This window comes from Helicoverpa armigera, chromosome 19 (assembly GCF_030705265.1).
Source record: "Helicoverpa armigera isolate CAAS_96S chromosome 19, ASM3070526v1, whole genome shotgun sequence".
NCBI lineage: Eukaryota > Metazoa > Arthropoda > Insecta > Lepidoptera > Noctuidae > Helicoverpa > Helicoverpa armigera.
Window position 1 is genome coordinate 1430158 of NC_087138.1, and position 25709 is coordinate 1455866.

The window sequence follows — 25709 nt, forward strand, 5'->3', positions numbered from 1 at the left end:
TTTGACTACCGTGCAATACTTTACGTTACATTACGAACAGTTGACATTTCAATAGTTTATTAGGTAACTATAATGACAACCATGAGAAAATTGTGAACCAGTAAGTATGTTTATGTACATATAACTAGCGACTTCCCGTGGTTGGTTTTTGCAATTTTTATATGAATGAAAACAATTGTTGTCAGTAATTTGCTGCGACGTGTATGACGGACTTACGAAGTGAATGGAAAAATGATGGTAGCATTAAAAATTGTCTGAATAATGTTTTGGTTTAAGTAAGTAATTTTGTGAGCCTTTTTTCAAATGTATTGATTAACATCCACGGAATGACTGCGCCAAAACTTAACCGGTGCTACTTATCCACGAGATCCATAAGTATCCCCTTAGTTGCTTTCCAACTATTTACCAACTAGACTATTTTGTAGTAATTAAGCGCATCAAGAAGAAGTTAATAAGTTCATGTCTACTTACGTTAGTTAATCCCTCTGGACCTTCAAGGTATGTGAGGTTCAATATCAGGTCCTGTTGATCTGACAGGGATAGTTCATCAGCATCAGGAGACCGCTCACCATGTCTGTTTAACTGTAATAGACAAAAAAAAAATACATTTACACAATCTTCTTCCCAGCAAAATCACATAGGAAGTGGTGAAGGGTGGGCGTTTTGGGAGCTGTCTTTTGTAAATTTTTGACGTGCAAAATTGATTTTTTTATTTTGAGTTAGCAGATCTTGGGTGTATCAAATTAAAGAGAGCAACGCCAAATATAATTTTCTTTAAAAAAAAGCAGCTTTGCACTTGGTCTACAGTGAAGACGCGTTCAAACTTTGGAAAACTGAATAAATGAATCAACATTGCATTCCAATCATTATATCATTTGTTTATTTATAGTCATTATTATGATTACACTAGATAGCTCATCTATTGCTTTTCATCCTGGTTTAAGTAATTTTCATGCTCCGTTGGTCTAGTGGCTGCCAGTGCAACTGCTGTGTCCCTTTAGCCGTCCCATCGGACTATGAGAGTAAAGGAATAGTGCGTGCACCTGTGTTTGCGCAAATGCTTGTGCACTATAATATGTCCTGCGCAGTTGGTTGATCTTTGAGAACAGCCGCTTTAGCCGAAAATAGATGCTATTGTCAAAGTGCGTTTTATGTATGTCTGTATGTCTATGCATTATTATGTCTTAATAACGTGTCTTTAGTAAAGTTATTATCCCAAGGGGTCAAGCAAAGTGTCAGATTATGGTTTATCTTGTTATTGTCTTTTTGAGATAATTGTGTGAATAATCGTTTACTTACTTACTTTAATGATTTGCTGACGTTTCAAACTAATAAGGTTGTGACCTCTTGATTAGAGAACAATATAATTGTCTTGATTTAATTATATAATTGGTGTTTGTTTGTGATTCCCGGATTAAACTGCAATTAAATTTCAAGGGTTTGAAAATACAGTTTATCTTGAGAATAAAGGTCAAAAAGCTGTATTTTAATGAATGGCAAGTGTACTTTTGTTAAGTTTCCTTAAAATCAATTTAATAATTTGTCCTAAGATATTACTGTTTTAAAGCTAGGTTAGGCAATGATCTATAAAACAAAGATTGGAGAAAATAAATGAAGTTCGAGCCCATGATAGGTCCTGTTCAGATGGACATTTGGTAAAGATGTTTGAATAATGAGATTTTTTTGTTATGGAGTTATTCAAAATTATCCATGATGTGACGTTATTGCAGATACGATATCAAAAACAAAGTTAGTTGTTAGTTAGTGCCCAAAATGAGAATGGTTAGTAACCGCAAAATTCCTGTTTTATTTACTTTTATATCGATAAAAGACACGCGCCCTCCTTGTGATGAATTCTTGACGTCAAACCAAGTATTATACTATCTTATTACAATAAGGTCAGAAGTCAGAATCGTAATACATACGGTTTTTTTTTTATAGCCGTATCATTATTTACCTATTACCAGTGTTTAGTCTCGTTTTCTTTAAATCATTGCATTTGGTGATAACGTGATTGCGATAATTTTTTGTCAATTATTTCGCAATTAGAGTCTTTAATGTTAAAGTTAGGTAAATCCCCAGGCCGATTTTCAGCTGTTCTTGATAGGATTAGCCAGCGTTCAATACTTATTGCGTTATATGCACAAGCATTTGCGCAAACACAGGTGCACTCACTATTCCTTCACTCTCATAGCCCGATGGGACGACAACCCGACACCATTAGAGAGAGATCAGGCGCAGGACCGACATTCATTTGCTAACGACCAACTTCCTAACCACTCTGGGTTGCTTTGTAAGCGTTCCTTATCAAAACCTACAATACGATTTCGGTTCGACCCTTCATGTTGCCTGCTCGGGCTGCGGGATTGTTCGAAAGAGTTCCCGCGGCCCTGGTACATTTTTAGTCAGTAAAAGTCTGACACTCCCTCACCGCTGGCCTTCTTTAAAATAATGGTCTCCCAAATAATTGCTTGATATAAGATGTTTTGTACTTACAACCATCGCGAAGACCAGCTCATGTTCTTCAATGACCTCGTTGGTGATGGGGTTCCCGCAAGAGACATTGCTCAGTGCTACCAGGTACGCTATGACTAGATACCGGAACATTTTCTGTAACAAATGAGAACAAAATATAGGTATTTTGGCCTCCATGAAAAGTCGTAGTCAAAATCATTGATTGAAAGTAGAATAGATAGATAGATAGATGTACTCTTAATAATGTACACCAATTAAAAACAACAACAAAAACAGCATAATTAAATTTTATTAGAATTATTTAATTCGATTTTAGGATAATAAGATTTGAACCTTTTCACGTCAAAAGTTACATCGGACAGACCCCTTATATTACTTTCTAGTTATGGAGCTACATATCAAATTATAATTTGCGAGGTTTCAAATACTTGGTCCATGAAGAGCGGCAACAAGAAACAATATGGATAGAAAATGAAGTAATTTTTTTACATGTTACTCAGAAGTTATCTTATGGTTTCAAATGTTATGCTTGCTATGTTTATCTTTCTTCGTATTGTTGTTAATTCGCAGATGCTTGTGAAAATTGTTTAGCTATATTTCTCATGCTTTAGTTTACTTCCTGAGGTAAATCTAGTAGGTGTATGTTCATCGTTAAAATTAGATAAAACAGTTTTCAAAACTGCAATTCTTTTCAGCTTTGGTATTGGTTCACTCTTGCGGGAAGACTGTTCCTCTATTAAAAATCCTCTAAATGTTAAACGAGTTAATATGACACGGAAAGATAAAATTATTACTCTTATCGTTTCATAATTTTTACCATTTCCTATTTTAAAAGAACTTTTTCATGTTACTGTGTGTTAAAGATTACCTATTGTTGTTTATCTTTCTTGAAAAGATTATACTTGTGTGTTCTTTTTACAAGTTGATTATACTTTGTTTATAGCAGTAATTATTAGATAGGTACTTTGTTTGTCCTTGTTTCATGAGGAACATATTTTTAGCGGATATTAATATCGTATTATTTTCAGGAATATATCGTTGGAAGTCGTGGTTGCCTAGTGGTTAAAGCACCAGCCTTTTAAGTTTGAGTGTGCTGGTTCGATTCCAGGTCAAGGCAAGTACGAATGTAGCTTGTTTAACTTGGAAACAAATGTTAGTGTAAAGGTAAAGGCAAACATTTTTAGAAAACGTGGACTTCAAGTCTGCAAGTGTCAATCCACCTTGAGCAAGCGTGGTGATTATCACTCTTTTCTTCTCTGTAGGTATGAGAATAGAAGATACCGCGGCTCTGGTACATAAAAGGCCTATGACGGAACACGACGGTTTTTACTCAGTAAGAGTCTGACACTCCCTCACCGCTGCTAAACCCACTGATTTTTGACGTCGTTAAGAAAAAAAAAAAGGTATGAAAATAGAAAAGACCTGCGTTCTACAATGGGACGATGTCATAATTGTTAGGGAGAATTCTTGGGCTGTAGAAATGACTGAGGCTGTTTCCGAAATATAGGTACTGGTTTATTCCAACGGATGATTTGTAACAAATTATATAATTAAACGGCGCGCGACGCGTACAATTTTCACAGCTGATCGGTAAGGTGTGTGAGCGGCCCGCGATCCTCGTACGTGGCTGCCCCCCGCGCCGCGCTGTCCCCCCTCCGATGCCATCGCCGGTGGCGCCTCCATCGACGTCGTTCCTATGTTCTAGAGGTTTCCGAACATCCTGCCCGGGTTGAAACATCGTCTTCAATAGGTAAAGGACATATGTTGTTGAAGGCCCTTGTGATGTTGCCCTTCTTGGTTTTGATTTCCGCCACCCTCGTGATGCCGTCAGCACCAGGAAACACCTTGACGATACGGCCTAATAGCCAATGTAGTGGTGGTTGCGTTTTCTCTCTGATCAGAACTAACTGATTCAGCTTAATTTCGCCTGTGGACGCATGCCATCTGGTTCTCTGCTGCAACATGACAACATATTCATGACTGAATCGGTTCCAAAAGTGTTGCCGTAGATGCTCAATTCTTTTGTAGCGGTCCAATCGAGTGATGTTGACGGAGTGTACCTGCGGCTGAGAAACGGATATTAGCGGTCGTCCAATTAAAAGTGCGAAGGAGTGAGAGCGGTAAGGTCGTCAGGAGACGAAGAAAGAGCAACAAGGGGACGGGAATTTAATATAGCCTCAATTTGGACTAGGTATGTGTTCATCTCCTCATATGTTAGATGAGAAGAATGAACAATGGTTTTTAAGTGTCTTTTTGTAGACTTAACGGCGGCCTCTGTTATACCATTAAAATGTGGACTATAAGGAGGAGTAAAGCTAAACTTTATCGCTTCTTGTGCAAAATAGGTTTCTAAATTTGAATTAGCCAAGAATTGTGCAAGCTCATTAAATACGCCCACAAAAGCTGTGCCGTTATCAGAGAGGATACTGTGTGGTTTACCCCGACGAGCAACGAATCTCTTTAACGCGGCAAGATAGGCGTCTTTGGTGAGATCCGTCACAAGCTCCAGATGAACAGCCTTTACTGCCAAACAGACGAACACACAGATATAGGATTTAATGAGTCTGGCACCTCTGCCTTTACGGTCAGCTATCAGCATTGGTCCGGCGTAGTCGACACTACAATTATAAAACGGAAATTCAAGCTGTGTCCTCGTGCGTGGTAGCTGACCCATGACTGGTTGCACCGCTTGACACCTAAATCTGAAACATTTGACACATTCTCTGAATGTACCTTTAGATAAATTTCTACCTCCTAAAGGCCAGTAAGTTTGACGAATGTGTGATAAAAGAAGTTGTGGCCCTGCATGCATAAGCTTAAGATGTTCACAACGAAATAATATTTTCGTAATGTGATGTTTACTATCTAGCAATATTGGATGTTTTGTGTCGTAACTGTAGTTAGCGTTATCTAACCTGCCACCTACGCGAATTACACCTCGATCATCCATAAATGGAGACAGTGAAGCAAGCCTATTTTTGCTGGATAGTGGCCTTTTTAAACTAAGTGTTTTGTATTCGTCAGAAAACATTTCCATTTGACTAAAACGTAACATAACAGTAAATGCTTCATTTAATTCATCACAGGATAAATGACCACACAACCTGCTGTTAGGATTTTTAAATTAAAATGAACCTAAGTACATAAGCGAAAATACGTTTTAATTTGTTTATGTTAGATTTATTACTAATCAAACGACTGATAACTGATTGAGTTGATTGACAGTTATCTACTAAATGAACTTTAAATTCAGGTATATCGGAATTAGAACCCGTATTTGGCATTTTAGGCCAACGATCTTCGCCTAATTTTAAAACTCTGGGCCCGACCACCACAATTTACAGGTGCCGATTTGATCGGCCCTCAGCCCGAGATATGAAGTCGGCCGGGTTCTCTTTCGACGACACGTATCTCCAAGAATTTTCCCCGGTACTTTCTTGTATCTCACTGACACGGTTACGAACAAAAGGCTTTAATTTATTCGGCGATGCAGATAACCAACAGAGAACTATCGTCGAATCACACCAATAATAACACTTATTTATTTTAATAGTTAGTGAGTCTACTACCTTTGCACTCAGTCTTGCTCCCAACAAGGCCCCGCACAGTTCAAGACGGGGTATGGTTGTATGTTTAATGGGAGCTACCTTATTTTTCGAAGTTAAAAGGTGAACGGTTATAGTATCATCATTATTTAGGCAACGAACGTACACACATGCCCCATAGGCACACTCGGATGCATCTGTAAAAATGTGCAACTCAATTATTTTATGATTAACACTAAATGCATGCCGTGGTATGTTTAAATTATTCAAACACGATAACGTAGTGACGAATGACGACCAACATTCTTGAGTGTCACGAGAAACCGGTTCGTCCCACGAACATTTTTCTAACCATAATTTTTGCATTGTTATCTTTGCCAATACGACACACGGCCCTACTAGCCCTAATGGGTCAAAGATTTGACTAATGCAAGATAAAATGTAACGTTTAGTTATTTTATTAGTTGGAGGTAGATTTATAGAAAAAGTTAACTGATCTAAATCGCGAACCCAGTTTAAGCCCAATACTTTAGCAGTGTTATGAGATTGATTACGATTTAAATCCAGAATGTTATTATCATTCTGATCAAGGGATGACAACATAGCCTTCATCACTTGTGGGCTATTAGATTGCCATTTTCTTAATTTGAATTGAGCTGATGCTAAAATCGAACTCACCTCCTTGCATAACAGTATGGTTGCTGACTCAGTGTCACTGCCTCCCAAATAATCATCAACGTACATGTCCCGTTGTATAGCTTGCTTTACGTCATCATTAGACGCCTGTGAAGCGAGACTTACGAGTGCCTTTGTCGCTAAGTATGGTGCCGAAGCGGTGCCATAAGTAACTGTATTAAGAACAAAGGTTTTAAGCGGTTCATGTTGATTAAATCTAAATAGGATTTTTTGTAAAGAGCGTTGAGATTTATTTAAATCTATAGCTCTATACATTTTCTCTACATCTCCTGATACAACGTATCTATGTTTTCGAAAACGAAGTAAAATAGAATAAAGATCGTCCTGTACAGTCGGACCGATCATTTGTAGGTGATTTAAAGAAATACCTGAAGTCGTCACAGCTGACGCGTCAAAGACAACTCTTAATTTAGTTGTAGTACTTTGCTCGCGCGTAACACCGTGATGTGGTAAATAGTAACTTATGTTATCATTTGAGTTACTAACTTCAGACATATGCCCTAATTGCAAGTACTCGTGCATAAAATCGATATACCTACCTTTGAATAAGGGATCACGTTCAAACCTACGTTCGAGCGAAAGAAATCGAACTTTCGCCATTTGGTATGAGTCACCTAAAACATCTGGTGACTGTTTAAATGGCATTTTAACAATAAAACGCCCGTCTTCGCCACGAGTAGTAGTGCGTAAAAAATGTTCCTCACATGCACGTTCCTCGGCTGACAACGAATGTTTTTCTGATATTGAATCTAGTTCCCAAAACCGAGTGAGTTCAGGTTTTATTTCCTGCACAAAATTACACACTGGTTGGTCACGGGATGGACTAGGTTGCGCAATAAACCCAGAAATAAGCCATCCTAATTTAGATTCGTATAACCTAGGTTGACATTTGCCTAGATTTATTGTGTTAGTACCTAAAATATTCCAGAACTGTTCAGCACCTAGTAAAATGTCTACGCTTGACGGTTTATAATAGTGAGGGTCAGCTAGACAGATGCCTGATGGAAGTGGAATAGTACTTATATCAATTAATGTCGATGGTAATGATTTGGTTATCTCTGGTAATACTAAACAATCAATTGTTGTTTTAAATTTACCCGAGTAAGATTCTAAGGTTAAGGAACAAGACTGTGTGCTTTTACAAGTTTGCTGGTTAATACCCGTTATTCTGGAGTTTACGTTACGTTTAAGTGAACCCAGCTTACCACACAGCTCCTCAGTTATAAAGTTTGCGGTACTGCCGTTGTCCAGCAGCACCCTCGCTACGTGGCTGCGGCCGCTGCTGTCGCGCACCTTCACCCTCGCTGTGGAAAGCAATACGGTGGACGAAGTAGTATTCTGTATAGCTTTGGCAGTTAAAGTAACATTATCTGTTATTTGACTACTGGTAGTCGGCTCGCTGTCTTTGTCTACGTGTAACAGTGTATTATGTTTTGCCTTACAATACTTGCACCGAGCCCACAATTTGCATTTTGTTCGGAATGGCCCGGGTTTAAACAGTTAAGACAAACCTTGTATTCTTTAGCCTTCTGATTACGAACATCTGACGTCAGTTTTCGAAAACTATCACACTTAAATAAAACATGACTTTGTTTGCACATTGGACAATTTGAGCTCGAAACCTTATTTGAAATATTATTATTATCAGTTGATGTTATGGCAAAACTTTTTTGCTTATTTGATTTATTGTTTGAGGTCTTGTTTTTAATAGCTTCAGAGTCCTCAACTGATTCCAACAAGTCTGCCCTGTTATTTAAAAAGTTAAAATTTAGACAATGTAGGTGCCTCGGATAACGTATTTCTAAATTCTTCCCAATGAACGTAAGTTTTAGTATCTAATTTGTGAGCCATTATATAAATAATTAAGGTGTCCCAGTGCTGCGTCGGTTGTCCTAAAATTGTTAAAGCTCTGAGATTTTTTGTAGTACTATCGACTAAATGACGTACTGCTTTACTGGACTCCTTTTCTATTTGATCGACATTAAATAACGATTGAACATGATTATTTACCAAAGACGATTATTATTGTAACGTTTCGTCAATAAATCCCAGGCGATGCTGTAGTTACCAGAATTAAAATCCAAGCTTCTAATAATTAAGGCAGCAGCACCCTTTAACGAGGACCTCAGATAATGAAATTTACTTATGTCATCCAACAATGTGTTCTTGTGTATAAGAGAATCAAACGTGTCTCTAAACTCGAGCCAATGCTGATAGCTTCCATCAAAATGTGGTAAACTAATCTGTGGTAATTTCACAACACTATGTTTCGACTGTGTGGCGTCATTATTATCTGAAGCTTGTACGGAACTCACCAACACGCTGGCTCTTCGCTCGCTATGCTGACGTCGCACCTCGCGCGCCGATGACACCAAGGAGAAGTATTGGTTTTGAAAGGCTTCGCGATCAGCCAATGCCTCGGCGGAGTCCTCCATCAGCAGCTCGATATCCCCCTGTATTTTATCATAGTCATTGTATAATAAATCCATTTTATCAAGTCGGGTTTCCAGTTCTGTTACTTGTAAATCACTTAATCGTGAACAAGAAAGGACTACATTTAAATAATTGCTGAAAAGCGTAAGTTTAGCTTTACAGCTTGCACGTTTCTTAACTAATTCTTTAAGTTTAGAGTCCATTATTCAAATAAATAATAATTACGTTAATTCGTAACTAATGAGCAAGCACTGCGTTGAATAAATTGCAAAGCGACAGATGTTGACCTTGAGTGAATTAGCGGTCAAGCTAACACGTATCCGTGTAAACAGGTTTCTTATTTTGCCTGCTACTAATTATGCAGCGATGCACCTACAATAATAGGCTTGAGCGATAACCAGGCTTGAAATATGTGCAACGAAATGAATGCGATGACTAATAAATATGGGGAAAAAAAATGGAACAGATTTAAATGGCCAACAAAGCGGGAAGAATTTAAGAAGTGATAAAGGGCAATGATTAATTGGAACGACACACTATTTACCGATCCGTAGCCACAGTTATCCGTTCTCGTCGATATATTTCTTGGAGACGTGTGCGCCACGTTGGTTTTTTCCTGCGCTGCAAAATCGCCACGCACGCGTCACTGCACGCCTGCCTCCGTTGTTTTTTCTTTCTTGCGAAGGACCACTTTGTTAGGGAGAATTCTTGGGCTGTAGAAATGACTGAGGCTGTTTCCGAAATATAGGTACTGGTTTATTCCAACGGATGATTTGTAACAAATTATATAATTAAACGGCGCGCGACGCGTACAATTTTCACAGCTGATCGGTAAGGTGTGTGAGCGGCCCGCGATCCTCGTACGTGGCTGCCCCCCGCGCCGCGCTGTCCCCCCTCCGATGCCATCGCCGGTGGCGCCTCCATCGACGTCGTTCCTATGTTCTAGAGGTTTCCGAACAATAATCCTTGCTTTATTTTACTGAGTTTTTTTTCAAAATCGTATGTTAGATAACCTACTAATATCTCTATGTTATCTAACCAAAAAAAACACTCAATTTGCAATCGCGTTTCTATATTGATTTGAAAATGTCCATGCCTTCTCTGCATGAGAAGATGTATTTATCAATCAGAGAGCAAAAAAACTGATACTAATGATGAGGCAATAATTAAGTTTTTGTATCAAAACAGTAATTCTGTTTACTTATGTAATAAAAGCACGTGCCTAGAATGTGTGACTGATTGTTTTCATAATGATAAGTTTTTATTTTATTTTAGTATCAAGTGTTGTTTTGACATGCACAATTTAAACAGTTACATTGACCGATTATAATTTTAACTACTAGAGATAAAAATATATTTTTGTTGTTTTTTTAAGTCACGTGGGAACATATCAAAATAAGTTACCTTTTACCCACACTTTCACCCGCGTCTTAAGAGAACTATTTCGCGCAGCCGGATAAAAAAGTCTATCTCGCTAAATATGTCATCTAACACTGAAAGAGTTCTTGAAATCAGTCTAGTATTTCCCGAGATTAATGCTTCAAGCTATTACATAAACACAGAAAAGCTTCAGCTCAAAATTCAATGTCTTAATTGATTTGAGAAAAAGCTCTAGTCATTAAAATATGTAGTAGGTAAGTGCTGTACCATAATGGAGAAGTTTCTTTCAAGTTTTGATTTTACCATAAGGCTCCTTATAATGTCATTTTGAAACGAATCTAAAAGTAAACTAGCTAACCAAAACATTATTACAATAACTAATAACAGTTGATTATTAATAGCGAGACCTTATTAAAGTTTATCGGAGCAGTCTGAATGTCATTGTGTATCACTTTGACATGATTTGTCATTAATCAATTTAAATCAGAGGCGAATTGTGGGTCTGACAAAAATGTTTCTAGCCTTTATCTAAATTAGCTAAAATAATTAAGGAACATACATAGAAAAAGGCCTATATTTTACTATGTTAAAGAGGATTTCAGGATAGTTTACTTAATGATATATTACACAAAATCGCATTTTTAACCTATTGCCAAGAAGTTGCGAGTTGTAATTTCTCTCCTTTTCTACATTATTTGTTAATTGTTATTTTGAGTGTTGCTTAATTTAAGTTGTATGTATTCCATCCAATCTCTCGAGCCTTTTTCCCAACTATGTTGGGGTCGGCCTCCAGTCTAACCGGATTCAGCTGAGTGTCTTACAAGGAGCGACTGCCTATCTGACCTCCTCAACCCAGTTACTCGGACAAACATTTAAGTGTATGAGGCTGTATGTATTATTGTTGTAAATATAGAAGGCCCTCTCAACATGGGGGGAACAACCGTGTGATGAAATGGCGTTGTTTAGCTAAAGAGCTAGCTGTTTGATTAAACGGCTGTTTTAACCTTAACTGCTGCAACATTAATACAGATAAAGGTTTAACCTAATAAAGGATTTTAAGTCAATGTCTCACAGATAAATAAAATTAAGATAAGTTTAGTAAAAACATTGATATTTTTAGTGTTGTTTGACTTTTAGTCACGTGCTTTGAGAATGAAAAACTTTTGCATCTTTTTGAACTACACAATCAAATTAATTATTTACAGCTGTGATTCCATTACATAAGTACATTTTATTCCCGTGGAAGGCGTCTCAATTATCTAGTTTTTTTTTTTGTGTTAGCTCTGTACTTTATTGTTATGCTGAAAAGTTTGTTTGAACGCGCATATAATAGGAAATGAAATATTCTTTCAAAATTATTAGATAATTCCTTTGTCAAGGAAGGCTTTATATTTCGATTTTCAGTAGTATTCTCGAGACCTACATATAAACTATAGCATATCTGTGCTCGGGACGAAACCACGGGATTTATGATTTATGATGCGTGATTATTAATTTCGTGGGGATGAATCCGCCGGCGATAGCTAGTGCTAGAACACAAATAAAAGTTTTTCCTTAAACTAAAAACGTAAACAATAATATGAGTTTTGTGAAACACATCTTATTAAGTAAATTAATATCTGTTAATTGACTGAGGCTATCTGCGTTCAACTCGGGGCCACGCCTAACAGCTAATTGTCACTATTAAGTATTGTTTACTTAGGAAATAGACATTATTTACACAATTTTAGAAGCTAGTTAGGGAGATAGAACTTATGCATATATTTTTTTAACGATGAAAAAAATCATCAAATGACCCCTCCCGCTGTGGGTTAGCAGCGGCGAGGGAGTGTCAGACTCTTACTGACTAAAAATCCACGTTGTTCCGTCGGGCTCCGCCGTCCGGCTTACCAGGGCCGCGGTAACTCTTTCGAACAATCCTGCAGTTGTAAATGTAAACGGCGAATTTGGGCCTCACTATTTTTAATCTTTGTATGAACTGTGTAAATATGTAAGAATAGATGTCGTGATAACATTTATAGTTTGTCAACAAAAGATAGAGAAGTTAAGCTGTGTAGGACATAGTCTTATCATTCAATTTTGGTTTACCTACACATTTTTAAGCAATAAGTATGCTTGTTTTAATAGCCGTATTTTTGTAATTACAGAAAATATAATCGTGGCAAAAAAGGTATACTTAGATTCTAATTCAAAGAAAATAAGTTAAATACATAGGTAAGCATTGCAGAATTTGTTTCTTTCGCTTAAACTCTTTGAGAAGAAAAACGGATATATTTGCCATATTTTTCGCCAAAACTATAATTTAGTGCATTTTTGGCCAATACAGGCGACCTTTACAATGAAAATACATACTAAACAATGTCATTCACGTTCTCAACTCGTGCGCATCCTAGGAAGCGCCTCAATAAATGTGAACTTTAGATTGTTTTGAAGCAAACACTTATCTCGTTTCAAAAATAATTCTTATGATAATATGAGCACGTGTCAACGAAATGTACTGAAGATATTTTGTGACCTCTAACTGTAGTTCAGCAAAGAATGATAGTGATCGTGTTTTGTTTTCTAAAGCTTTGTACAGACTAGGCGTTTTGTTGTGCACCTAGCTAGTCGGTTATATAGGATTCAGTGCCTACAACATTAGAAATGTCTTATCAAGATTCAAGTTCATCGACAACGCAAATGTCAGTTTTCTTACAATAATTGTTGATTTAGGTTTCAAACTAAAACAATTGTCTTAAGGAAAAATTGCTTGGCAAAAAACATGATGAGGTTTCATAGTTGGAACCGATAGTTGTCAATAGGGTAGTGTCCAGGGTCGAAATAATGAAATAATATTTAGTCCGCTTTTTAGATAATCAAAAAATATTGGATACGTATTTTTTCTTTTTTTAATTAAACATAAAATGACAAAGATAATACACTTCAAAAATTAGGAGTGGGGGCCTTTTACGTCACAGTGTCCTGAAAATTGTAGCAACTTGTGACGTCACACTCAACTTTAACACGCTATATCTTAACAAGTTCTGATCCAATTTAAAAAAGAAAAAATACGTATCGCTTAATTTTGGACAATCTACAAGACGGACTAATTATTATTTTTTAGGAAACTAGCCTATTGTTTTGCTGAAAACTTTTGGTAGAGCTGGTGTGAAATGGCTGTGAGCGTGTATAAGAACGCCTTGTCTGAACAAAGCTTATATTAGGGGAATATTATTTATATCCGTGTTGAATTACGTATTACGATAATGTTTATTATCATTTACTATTAATGTTATAACTAGGTAAAGTTAGATTGAACGTAGATTATAACCGTCGTACCACAAAATCTTTTAAACGTCTGTTGATCACTTGTCTAAAAATGTCAGGTTATGACGTTGAAATAAGGTCCATTTCGCAGAAAATTCGTGCCACATAATAAAAAAATACATAGTTGTAGGTAAGTACCCATTGTACCTAATTGGACTATGTTTTTTTTTTTAGTTAATGAAAACTCAATCAACGCTAGCCACATAAGCTAAAAAACTATACTAATATAATAAAGAGGATACCTATAATCATCCTCGTTATTTTTTTATAATCACCATGCCAGAATACCTTTTATATATTTGTGAATGCGCTCGCGCAAAGTCAGGGCATACTATTAAAGTTGTGAATAATGTTTGTTTATCATATTACTATCACTCTTTAGGTCATAATTATGAATGCAATTATTTCCACTATTATTTAATACATTATCGTCATTTTCTAATGAGTTCATAATTATGAAAGGTGTTAAATTAATATTTGTATTGACATGCTGATGACGTATGTACTTTATATGAATCATTCGTTTTCTTGTGTACTATTTGTACAGCATTGGATTGTCGCTCGCAAATGCAACTGTCAATCAATCTTTCATTCTAGGTTCAATACTAGGAAACTAATTTCTTTTATGTCCCAGAAATAATTCCAGAAAATAGAAGTAAATGGTGAAACAGAAAAATTAACAATCCCTTTTTGCAATTCGTTGCAAAAAGGGATTCGTTCAATTCGCTGAACTTTCTTTTTTGCTGACACAAAATATTTATTACCTTCGTGATGTAAGTATTTACGTTTTTGTCCGTTTTTGTCCAAAACTCGTTTTATTCGCGTGTGTCATATGCTTTTGACGTAACGTTGCATCACACAGCATTCGCCCTTTAAAGGAAGCCTGGAAGTCGGACAAGCCTTGGTTTCGTTAAACAGGAAATATTGTGTCATTACGAATGTATGTAGAAATAATATTTTGTGCTGACATTATTTTGTGCAGTTTCTGAGATAAAATGTATTTTTTTGGGCTAAAGGAAAACCGAAATTATTTAGTTTTTTTGGGTGTTTAAAATATGTGGATAAATAAAGTTTGAAACCGACATTGATTTTTAATACAACGAAAATATTGATACCTACTTATTGCAGGTAAAATAGGCGGTTTTGTTTTATTTATTTTTATATTCAGGTCAAATAAAAAACTTAATTTTAAATTAATCGATTTTTATACTCTTTGGGACGTAATGTTTTGGACAATACCTACCATAATACATAAGTGTAAGTATTGTATGTACAGTACATTTTTTTTGTTAGTGAAACAAGTCATAAATCTCTTACTTTGCAATGGTTTTTACTGCCACAAAAAATAACCCAGTAACTAACATAAATTATCCACCTATAATATGTATGTTAATATGTCACAAACCGTATCGTATTCCGTATCAGGTTTGCCACATAACAATAGTAACTCGATACTTACATAATTAGTTAAGGTAACAACACATTGTTGGCGGTTGCATTTGTTTTGCTACATCGAAATTGAAGTCATATTTTGTCATTTTTAAATTTGGTTGCCACGTTTTGTTTTTGACGCATAAAGGTCTGATTATTTTTTGTGATTGTTGGGACTTGTAAAACATTTTGTCTAATTTATTAAGGTACCTATAAAAGGCAGATCTGTACTAATACAATAAAGAGGAAACGTTTTTTGTTTGTTTGTACCCAGAAGTTTCTGAAACTGCTGAACTTTAGCAATCATTTAAATCTATCACTCAATTAAAAATCAATTGAGAATCAATTGAATTCAGCGATTTTTCTACGCTGCATTTTTCCCGAGTAATATAGGCTAAATTTTATCCCGGTACAGGCAGTAGTTGCCTATAAATTAATTTAAGCAATAATTTGAAAATTGATGATTTTAAGACTGGTGTAAGTGCAATATGCCCTTAATAACCTCTTGACATTCTATTGAATCGTATTGCAATCAAGCTAATGTTCCTATTGATTGCAATTATACGTATATTGCATGTAATCAGTAAATTAAAATGTATGTGAGATGAACTATGTACCTTCGTAGTTTATGATTAAAGTTCAATTTACACAAAGTTTGGTTTCATAATGGACACAGGAGTCAGTTCATCATTTTCCCCGGTAATTTGGTTGAGGAGGTCAAATAGGCAGTCGCTCCAAGTAAAACTCTGGTTCTCAGCTGCATTCAGTTAGACTGGAAGCCGACTTCAACATAGTTGGGAAAAAGCTGGCCAGATGATGATGATATATGAGGTTTGGGAAGTTTTTAAACTTGTAGTGTCTCACTTCTTCTAAGTATAATAATATCTTGGACACCAATGGTTGATAAAAAGGTGAAGGAAAACATCTTGAGGAAACCTGGACTATAAAGTCTGAAATCACCAACCCGCATTGAGCAAGCGTAGTGATTAATGCTCAATCCTTCTCCGTGTGAGAGGAGGCCTGAGGCCCGCAGTGGCCCGATAAAAAGGCAATAACAGTAACAGTCTCACTTTAGGACAAAACCTCCTATTCTATCATTCATCTACCTTTATCCGAATAGTTACGGAAAGTTGAAATTTTATCATAGAGGAAATACAGGTTCCTCATCTGACGCAAAGCAGGTAACATTTATGAATTGTCTACTCAAGGCAAACCAGCACAATAAAATTTTCGTCCAATTTTCCTCACGATGTTTTCCTTATATCGTCACTATTTCCCAATTTTTTCATCAGCATATGCTAAGTAATGTACTGACTTTTTTATCGAAGCCAAAAATCATCAAATGACCCCTCTCGCTGTGGGTTAGCAGCAGTGAGGGAGTGTCAGACTTTTAATAACTAAAAACCGTCCTGTTCCGTCGTAGGCCTTTTATGTGCCAGGGCCGCGGTAACTCTTTCGAAAATTCCCGCATACTAAGTATGTACTTGGCATATTTACCACTTTAACATAAAAATTACAACTATGTTATGAAATGGTGACTTTTTGGGTTAGTCTCCGAGTCTACGATCTTCTTATCCTTCCCTGTATGAGAGGAGGTCTACGCTCAGTAGTGGGACGTTATGAAGGCTGATGATGACCTCGATACCTCGATATAGGGTCTCGGTTTATTCTTTGTACATATTATTGAAATTATTTATCTACTAAGCTTACTAATACAAACACAATGTTAAAACATTCAAAATTAAGAACCTAATCGTTTATGGGAAGTCGGTTAAAAATGTGAATGAAAAATATTTTGGAATAGTCAATGTACTAGCCAGATTCATTCATTCATTTATTAAGTTCAATTTTAAAGGAAAGAATTTTGCATATTTTAGATGTTTTACAGAAAAGCGTAGCAAATGGACAATCACTCATTTAATTTAAAATGATTGCGTGTTTTATTTTGTTGTACGGTCAACGAAGCCCCAGTAAGTTTGAAAAACAATAACAAAAAGTTAAATCAGTAACGATTTGTATTTATCTTGCAAAAAGTTCAATTACCTGTTCGAGTTTTAAGAAGGACGTTTCAAGTGATAAAAAACACTTATTGACGCGTTCAGATTTTACTATATTCCGACCTATAAACTGTGCTTAAACTTTTCTTTCATAGTCATATTATAATAAAAAAATAAATAGTAAAAGACACGCTTTTTGCAACGTTACTTAGCTGGTTATATAAAGTCATCAGAACTCAGACCGTGTGCAAAATTCATCCTAATCGAAGACCGGGAAGTGGGTCACATTAAGATTCCAAGATTTTCTTACATACATAGTTACAGGTGAGGCTAATATGACCGTGTTAATAAAAAGTGTCTGAACTAGGATTCGAACCACTGTGCAGTCATGATTGTATCCAAAAAACTGTTAGATAAAATTCTGTAATTTTATCTCAAATCATGGATGCGGGTATTGAGAGCAGGATAATTAATTAGTAAAATGCATGTGACCTACTTTTTTTCAATTTGAAAAAAACTGTTTGACTGACATTAGAGTTATGTAACATATGTATAGGTAAATGCGGTTTTTCAGTATCATTACTGTTAAGTAGGTATCAGTTATAAACTATGTAAAGCCCAAGTTCACATACCTAAATAAATAAATTAAATTATAGTTATCGGCACGAATCTTGAGCGCTGAACTTCATCTGCGCTAAAGTGATTTAATAGCAAAGAACCAACCAATCCCGAGGGACGGCTATGACGCGATGCGCTGCGGGCCAATCACCGCTTTATCCCGCCCCCGCGCCTCACTTCATACCACAAAAGGGACCCAATAAATTACTTCTGCGCTGGTTAAGGTCAGCGCTCAAGATTCGTGCCGATGATTATATCAAAAATAATTGTTCTAAAATGTAATCTTTTTTGTTGATAATAAAATTGGAACATGTTAATTGTTAAAAAAAAATAAGAACAATTAGACTGCATATCGACTGTTGTTTCTACAAGATTATTATTCGTTGAAAAACAATTTATTTGCTAAACATATAGGACTAGAAAAAAAGATAACTATTATCATGTATTAATTCTGTGGTGTTAAGGCAAAAGGGGATAAGTCAGAAATTGTGAAAAATGAGTTAATTACACAGTTGGGTAGAAAATTTTACGAACTATCATGGTAAAAAGGAGATAAGTGAATATCATGTATTTTATTTCGTGAATCTCCAATAAAAAATACGAGTCTAGTCATAAATAGCAAAACCTAAAAAGTAAAAAGGAGTTTTGTCTAGTTATCTTCTTATTGCATACGTGATCCTTTACTTATAAAATTAGGTATAATGAGATAAGTCGACTTGTGCCTAAATTCATATTCGTCGTTCCGCGTTAGTTGCATTTCGCGCGCGAAGTTGACGTCTTTTTACTAGTGCAACGGTGCAAAAAATCCTAAAATTATGGTTTACGTGGGTAATTTGAGTGTTGAAACCTACAGAACTGAATAGAATTAACAAGTTCGATTTAACGTAAGTATGATGGATTTAAAAACTATGAGCTGATTCGGATCTGGAGGACTACCAGTATGGTTTCCGTAAAGGGCGTTCAACAGTTGACGCTATACTGCTTCCTCCACGCATGCGCGTGAGGGTCCTGGCGGTCCTGGCGGAGGAAGTCGACCGGGGCGAGGTGGTTTTGGCGGTGTCGCATGACATTGCTAACGCGTTCAACACCCTGCCCTGGAATATCATAAAGGAGGCGCTCCGTTATCATGTAGTGCCAGGGTACCTCCGTCGCATAATCGGGGCCTATTTATCCGAAAGAGCTGTCGTGTACCCGGGTCGAGAAGGATGGGGTCGTCAGAACATCTCTTCCTCAGGGGTCGGTTCTCAGCCCTCTCCTGTGGAACATTGGCTACGATTGGGTCCTGCGCGGTGCGCTTCTCCACGGCGTCAGCGTGATATGCTACGCTGATGACACGCTAGTCACAGCACATGGGTAGACGTACCGGCAGGCGGCCATTCGGGCCACAGTCAGTGTCGCGCAGGTCGTGGGTAGGTCTTGGCCTCGAAGTGGCCTTGCACAAATCCGAGGCCCTTTGCTTCCATGGGCCAAGGAAGAAGCCACCTCCGGGGTTCAGTATCGTGGTGGGAGGGATTACCATTGCTGTGGAGCCGACAATGAAATACCTGGGACTCGTTCTCGAAAGTCGTTGGGACTTCGGGCCACACTTCCAGCGGCTCGCTCCTCGGTTGTTGGTCGCAGCTTCAGCGCTCTCACGCTTGTTGCCCAACCTCAGGTGACCCAATACCTCCTGCTGGAGGCTCTATATGGGGGTCGTGCGGTCGATGGCGCTTTACGCCGCGCCAGTATGGGCGAACACCCTGACGGCACGCAACCTTGCAGTGCTGCGAAGACCACAGCGAGCGATGGCCATCAGGGTTATAAGAGGATACCGCACGATCTCCTTCGAAGCTGCATGCCTGCCGGATCCCGGGACTTCGAGACCGACAGCCCTCGCGTCACTCTATACATGGCGCGAGGAAGCGGTGGGGCGGGCCGAGCGCCTCGTGCCTCAGCAAGTTGAGGTGCGCAGGGCAGAGCTCCGCCAAGACCTCATTGCGGAATGGGAGCAGTGACTTGCGCGACCCACGGCAGGGCACGCCGCTCTCGCGGCGGTAAGGCCCATACTGAAGGAGTGGCTGGAGGGTCGCCACGGCGCCCTCAGCTTACGGCTGACACAGGTCCTTACCGGACATGGGTGTTTCGGAAAGTTCCTGTGTCGCATCGGTCGGGAGCCCACGCCCGAATGCCACCACTGTGGCATCTGGGGCAATGCAGCGCCGTGACCTAGCGGCAGCGGTAGACGCTGCGGGCTGTCGTGTCCTGCATGGTCGGCAGCGAAGATGGATGGAACGCCGTCGCCTCCTTTTGTGAGGATGTGATGGTTTTAAAGGAGGCGGCGGAAAGGGAGAGAGAAGCTGCTTCCTCTCTCCCCGCCCGCAGCAGACGTGGAGGACATCGCAGGCTGACTGATCTCCGGCCACCATAGGGCGCGGCCTGCGGGCGACAGACTAGGGGCGTCTTCGTCCGATCAGAAACAGGCCTCGAAACGGTGGCGTTGTGTTGCGAGCGCCTCTTTTAGTGGAGCTTGCTGTGGCCGCTGGGTGACGGCCACAGCGGATGACGGGGCCCGCCTTTGAACATCTGGGGGGCCAATACCTGTCGGGGGTGCGGAAGAATGCTTTGGCGATACCCGTGCCCTCGACAATAGGTAATTGAAGGCAACACTGGGTGGGTTTTTAGCCGGTAAGAGTTCGGCACACCCCCTCCACCGACCCCAGGTGGAGGGAAGTCCATGAGGATTTCCCCCCTGCCAAAAAAAAAGGTATATACGTAAATAATAATAGCAAATAAAGAGACGAGTCGTTCTAGGATTTTTTTTTAAATTTGTACCGTGTTATGGAAAAAGGAGATATGTCAGTTATTTTAATAATTAAGAAATAAAAATAATTTTCGGGTACATAGAAAAGACGACTAAATTAATAAATGAAAATTAAAACAGAGTTGTGTTAATTATTTCTATACACTTTTGATTAAACTGCATTTTTATTACAAAACAAACACGCATTTTTTTGATTAGCCCCTGGTGAAAAGTTGTGTTTTTTGACTCATCCCCTTTTGCCTTAACACCACAGAATTAAAACCTTAGAATATGATGAATAATTCATATTATTCATACATATATTCTAGGTTAGTTATGATAAGAATAGTAAGCAGTTAACAATATCGATTGAGGTTAAAATTTAATGATTTTATCATCGTCATTAACTGAACAAGTTAAACCTGTTATTTTAACTAATCAAACATAAATTGTTTGATTGATAAGTCAGTAAAATTATTCGGGTCATGGGTTTGTTATATGAAAATTAAATAAATACTAGGCCCATTTAACTAATCATTATTTCATAAAATATGCACATTAATTATTTACATGGTTAATTCAGAAAAAAAAAAACATCTGAATTGAGGACTTCCTTTTTGGGTTACAGTTACAGCCTTTTTTATCGTCCAACTGCTGGGCACAGGCCTCCTCTCACACAAAGAAGGATCAAGGCCTTTTTGGGCAGTCGGTTTATTTTTTTTTAAAGTAAGTAGCTACTTAGGAACATTTCTTTAGTTTATTTAATTATCAAGAAAAAACAACTGTTGTTACTGTGTCCGATTTTATTTATATTTTCAGTCGCCTTGTTATTGTTTAATCTCTCTAGCTATGATAATATAACAAGCTATTGTTATCTCATCAGAAATTAAAATATGAGAAAGTATTCAATAATAAATATACTCATTTATAATCTTACCTAGAAATTTGAATAAGTATACTAGTCAATACTTATGGAGAGTTAAGAAGAACACTATTTTCAGTTGCCTAAACGATGGCGCCTAAAGAAGCGATCTCAGTAACACCTTCGGCGCTATTTTCAACCAACTTCGCAAAAAGGAGGAGGTCCTTTTTTATATATCTTATCTATATCTATATATGGTATCTTTTTTAACGCTCCGTCATTTAGGTAGCTGAAAACAGTCTTCGTCCAATCTCGGCCAAAATGTATTAAAAAAAATCGTAAAGTTTGTAACTTAGCAGGAGGCATAAATTTATTCATCTGAACTGATTTGTAACATTCTTTTATGAAAGGGAACACATTACTTCACTAGTTCTAAGATCTCACAGGTGCTTAAGTAAAATAAAACTATTGTCGACTGTTAACACAGTGATAAATATCAAATTCAGTAATGAATTCAATTATATTATGTACCTATTACACGTAGTAACTATTATAGTAATCTGTGCTATTACGACGTACCTACATTAAGCTAGTTTTTGTATTAATTAATTATAATCACTATTATAATCAAAATGCTAAATATGCATATAAACGACAGGTCACGATTGACCGCATCAGTTTGATGCACTATTCGAGATAATTGCGATGCTGTTTTTTGCAACAAAGCCTTCAAGGATGTTTCTTATATAAGTAGGTAATTGCTTGCAACTTCATCTTTGGTTTATCTATACTAATATAAGAGGAATCATTTTTTTGTTTGCTTTGGTTCCGAAACTACAGAACTAATTTCAAAAAATCTTCATTTTTGGAAAGCGACGAAGGGATAGCCCTTCGTCTATCCTTCTCCGTGTGAGAGGAGGCTTGTGCCCAGCAGTGGGACGATAAAAAGGCTGTAACAGTAACACTATCCCTGGTGAACATAGGCCGGTATATATTATCCGTTTACGTGAAGAAGTGTCCCCGGTATATGGCTGAAACCGCGGGAAAACCACTCATATTTGATACTTTTATTAATAATTCAGGATATTGAAGAAGCGTTTGCTATAATTGTTATAATTGATTTGACTCAAAATGCTAACATGTATTTATCAAATTCCGAAAAAATATACGTAAATAAAAAATTCAAACTGCATTTTCATTTCAATTGATTGCCATTTAACTTGGAGTTTAATTTGTTTAATTATTTATCCAAAAGAAGATGCTTATATTTACTTCCTTAATACTATAAAAAAAGTTCAAAATAAACTTACGATATAAAATTCCGGTGTAAAACACTAAGAACTAAAACTGTGTATTGTCGTAACGACTCGCGGTTTGGCACTGAGCTCGACTCTTGCGCACCGTCTATCTATACCTTACGTTTCTTGAGACGAAACTGTGATAACATACTAACATATCTTACATTGAAATGTTATGATTTTCGCCTATTATTTATACGTTAAGATAAAGTTAGATAATTATGTAATATTATGCGTACATGATAAACTTCGGCGCCATAGGTTTTAATAGTTTTTTTTTAGATAAGTGGGAGGGAGTGGCAGTTGACTGAAATACGATTTTCCTCTAAGTAAACTCAGTCCAGGTGAAATAAGTTGAAATTGGAAATTACTTAATGACTTCACTTTACCCAACTTAATAAACACTACCACCTACTTACAGCTTCTCGTCAAATGACTATACCACTGTTAAATCAGGTATTCGATGTCTCTACGCGTTGTTCGAAAGAGTTACCGCTGCCCTGGTACATAACAGATTAAGTCAGTAAGAACACTTCCTCACGCTGCGAACCCATAGCGGGAAGGGTCATTTGATGATTTCAACGAAGTTTCGATTAAATCGAAACAAGACTTTCTGTAAAAAAAAATTGCCAATCGTTGAGTCTACTGTCGGTCGACTGTTTACATTGAAGACAAAAAACTACCTATTTCCCGAGAGATGACTCTGTACTTCAGGAGTCTTCGATTTTTTCAGAGCTATATTCAGGAATCTACGGGACCTTACACTGAGCACGGTCCGACACGCACTTGACCAGTTTTTCATCCATTGCATGCATTAGTCAAGTGACGCAGCCGTGGTCACAACGTTTGAATCATTATCATGCGCTTTTGTTAAGATAATATTAATTGTTTTTACATTATTTGTCTAATTGCGTCACAAATCAACTGTAGGGTTAATGAGTTTAAATTGATAGTTTCATAAAAATTGCTCCTTTGTTTACAAATACGATATTAAGTTGTCTATTATTAAATGCGTATTAATGGGCGTATGATCGTCAAAAATAATATACATCTATTGGCAAAAGATTTTTTTAAGCATATAAAGACATTATCCACAACAAAAATGATTTTAAACATACATAAGTAAGGTATTCTTTTTGTATCAATATATCACGCTAACCTCCTAAACTACTGAGCATATTTTCATGCAACTCAGACGAAGTCACGGCTGTGTTTGTTCAGTAGCAATTAAATCCACGCGCTTAATTATTACTACTCTTAGCACGAGTTTGAGTTACTTATCATTAAATGGCTTCATGACAAACCGGTTATTACTAACGATTATTATTATTATTATAATAATGTGATTTATGATTAACTACTCATTTCACACTGCACCACTCGTATGAAACTACATCAATATATTTAAGCCTATTTCCAAGTTACGTCAGGTCGATTAGTTACTACCCAGGCATGTACAAAAATAAAGCGATGCGTATTATAATAAGTACTACCATGAAACGATAAAATATAGTTTTTTTAAGCGTGAGAGGAATAATCTTTATTTCTATACTAATATAATAAAGATGTTTTTTTTGTTTGTCTTAAAGGCTCAGAAACTACAGACCCGATTTGTAAAATTCTGCACTGTTGTAATTGGAATTGAATTGAATTGAATTGTTCACTGTTGTTGAGTGAAAACGGCAAATATCGGGTGTGTCGTTCACAATCACATTAAATGATATGCGTTAATGTACTGGTTAATATATGTCGACTAACAAAAATAAAAATACGTAAAAATAAAAAAAAAGAATTTTTCAAACAAAGTAAATAGAATAAAAATGTGCGAAAATTAGAACACCATATAAAAGTCAGTCATTACAAACAACTGAAATTCTCGCTTGAAAACTGACAGCTGTCAACTGATCAAAACATACGATACTCCTAACTTTATCTCTGCTTTACACATGATGTTGAAAATTATAAAAACGAAAAATGACTCCTGTGGTTAAACCACTTATTGGATTAGGTTATTTTTTTACAATTCGCCATAGAATATCATAAAGCATATGCGATAGGATTTAATGTGATTGTGAACGACACACTCTGTATATGTAAGGTAAAAGTGTACCTATGCACAGACTTGACTAGACCAAGGGAGCATTACAAACCTTTTAAAATAAATAGAGTTAAATAATCGATCAATCTCCACGATTACACACAGCGTAACAAATTGAAAGTAAACCTCAAACGCATTTATGCAATATACAAGTCACGTTGGAAAAAATGTGGGAACATGGAACACTGATCACTGAATTAGCTGCGCCTTCAATCATATTATTTGGCCTTGTGTCAGTACATTTGAATCGTCAGCTGTTTAGTGACGTCATAGAAGTAACAATACTGCAAATGTATCAAAACCATTTTCAAAGTACGTGAAAAAACAATTTTTGCTGTCGTCTGTCTTTTATTAAACGACTCACAAAATTGAGGTCAATACTATCCTCCATCCTATTACGAAATTTATACAAAAATATTTCTTGGTTTAAGCTTTCAGTAAGGTAAATGTCAAAACGCATACTTATAATACCTTTAGCAATAGGTACCTATGTTTAAGTTTCCCTCTTCGTTGCTATGCAAGGATACAAGCTAATGTAATCAAAAATATCTCGTACCTAATCAAAAACCTGGTATTTTCATATTTTGAATTATAACTAAAAACGGCCTATTTTGAATATGTGTTTATTCCTTAAACGGCTGAACCAATTCAGACGCAATTTGGTATAGTGTGATACGATGGCGACGTAGATGAGACACTTTTTATCCGATATGCAAAGTACGTAGTAATGGGACGAAGAGGAACAAACAAACGTACAAAACTATAAAAACAGGTAAATAAATAATGCACTA

General features: G+C 37.0%; 1 protein-coding gene across 3 annotated transcripts in view; it reads right to left on the reverse strand.

The window, feature by feature from the left end:
- Positions 1-22971, reverse strand: part of LOC110373531 (venom acid phosphatase Acph-1) — a 31482-nt gene extending 8511 nt beyond the window's left edge. The window contains exons 1-4 of one of the 3 annotated variants that reach the window (XM_064039426.1): positions 9694-10131; positions 9032-9169; positions 2497-2610; positions 472-582 (exon numbers count right to left, since the gene is read on the reverse strand). In XM_064039426.1, the coding sequence (XP_063895496.1) occupies positions 472-582; positions 2497-2610; positions 9032-9151 (345 nt within the window). In that variant the 5' untranslated portion in view covers positions 9152-9169; positions 9694-10131. Of the gene's footprint in view, positions 1-471; positions 583-2496; positions 2611-9031; positions 10132-22832 lie in introns of those variants that run through there. The other 2 variants (XM_064039427.1, XM_064039425.1) reach the window with 2 other exon arrangements.
- Between the last annotated feature and the right edge of the window lie 2738 nt (positions 22972-25709).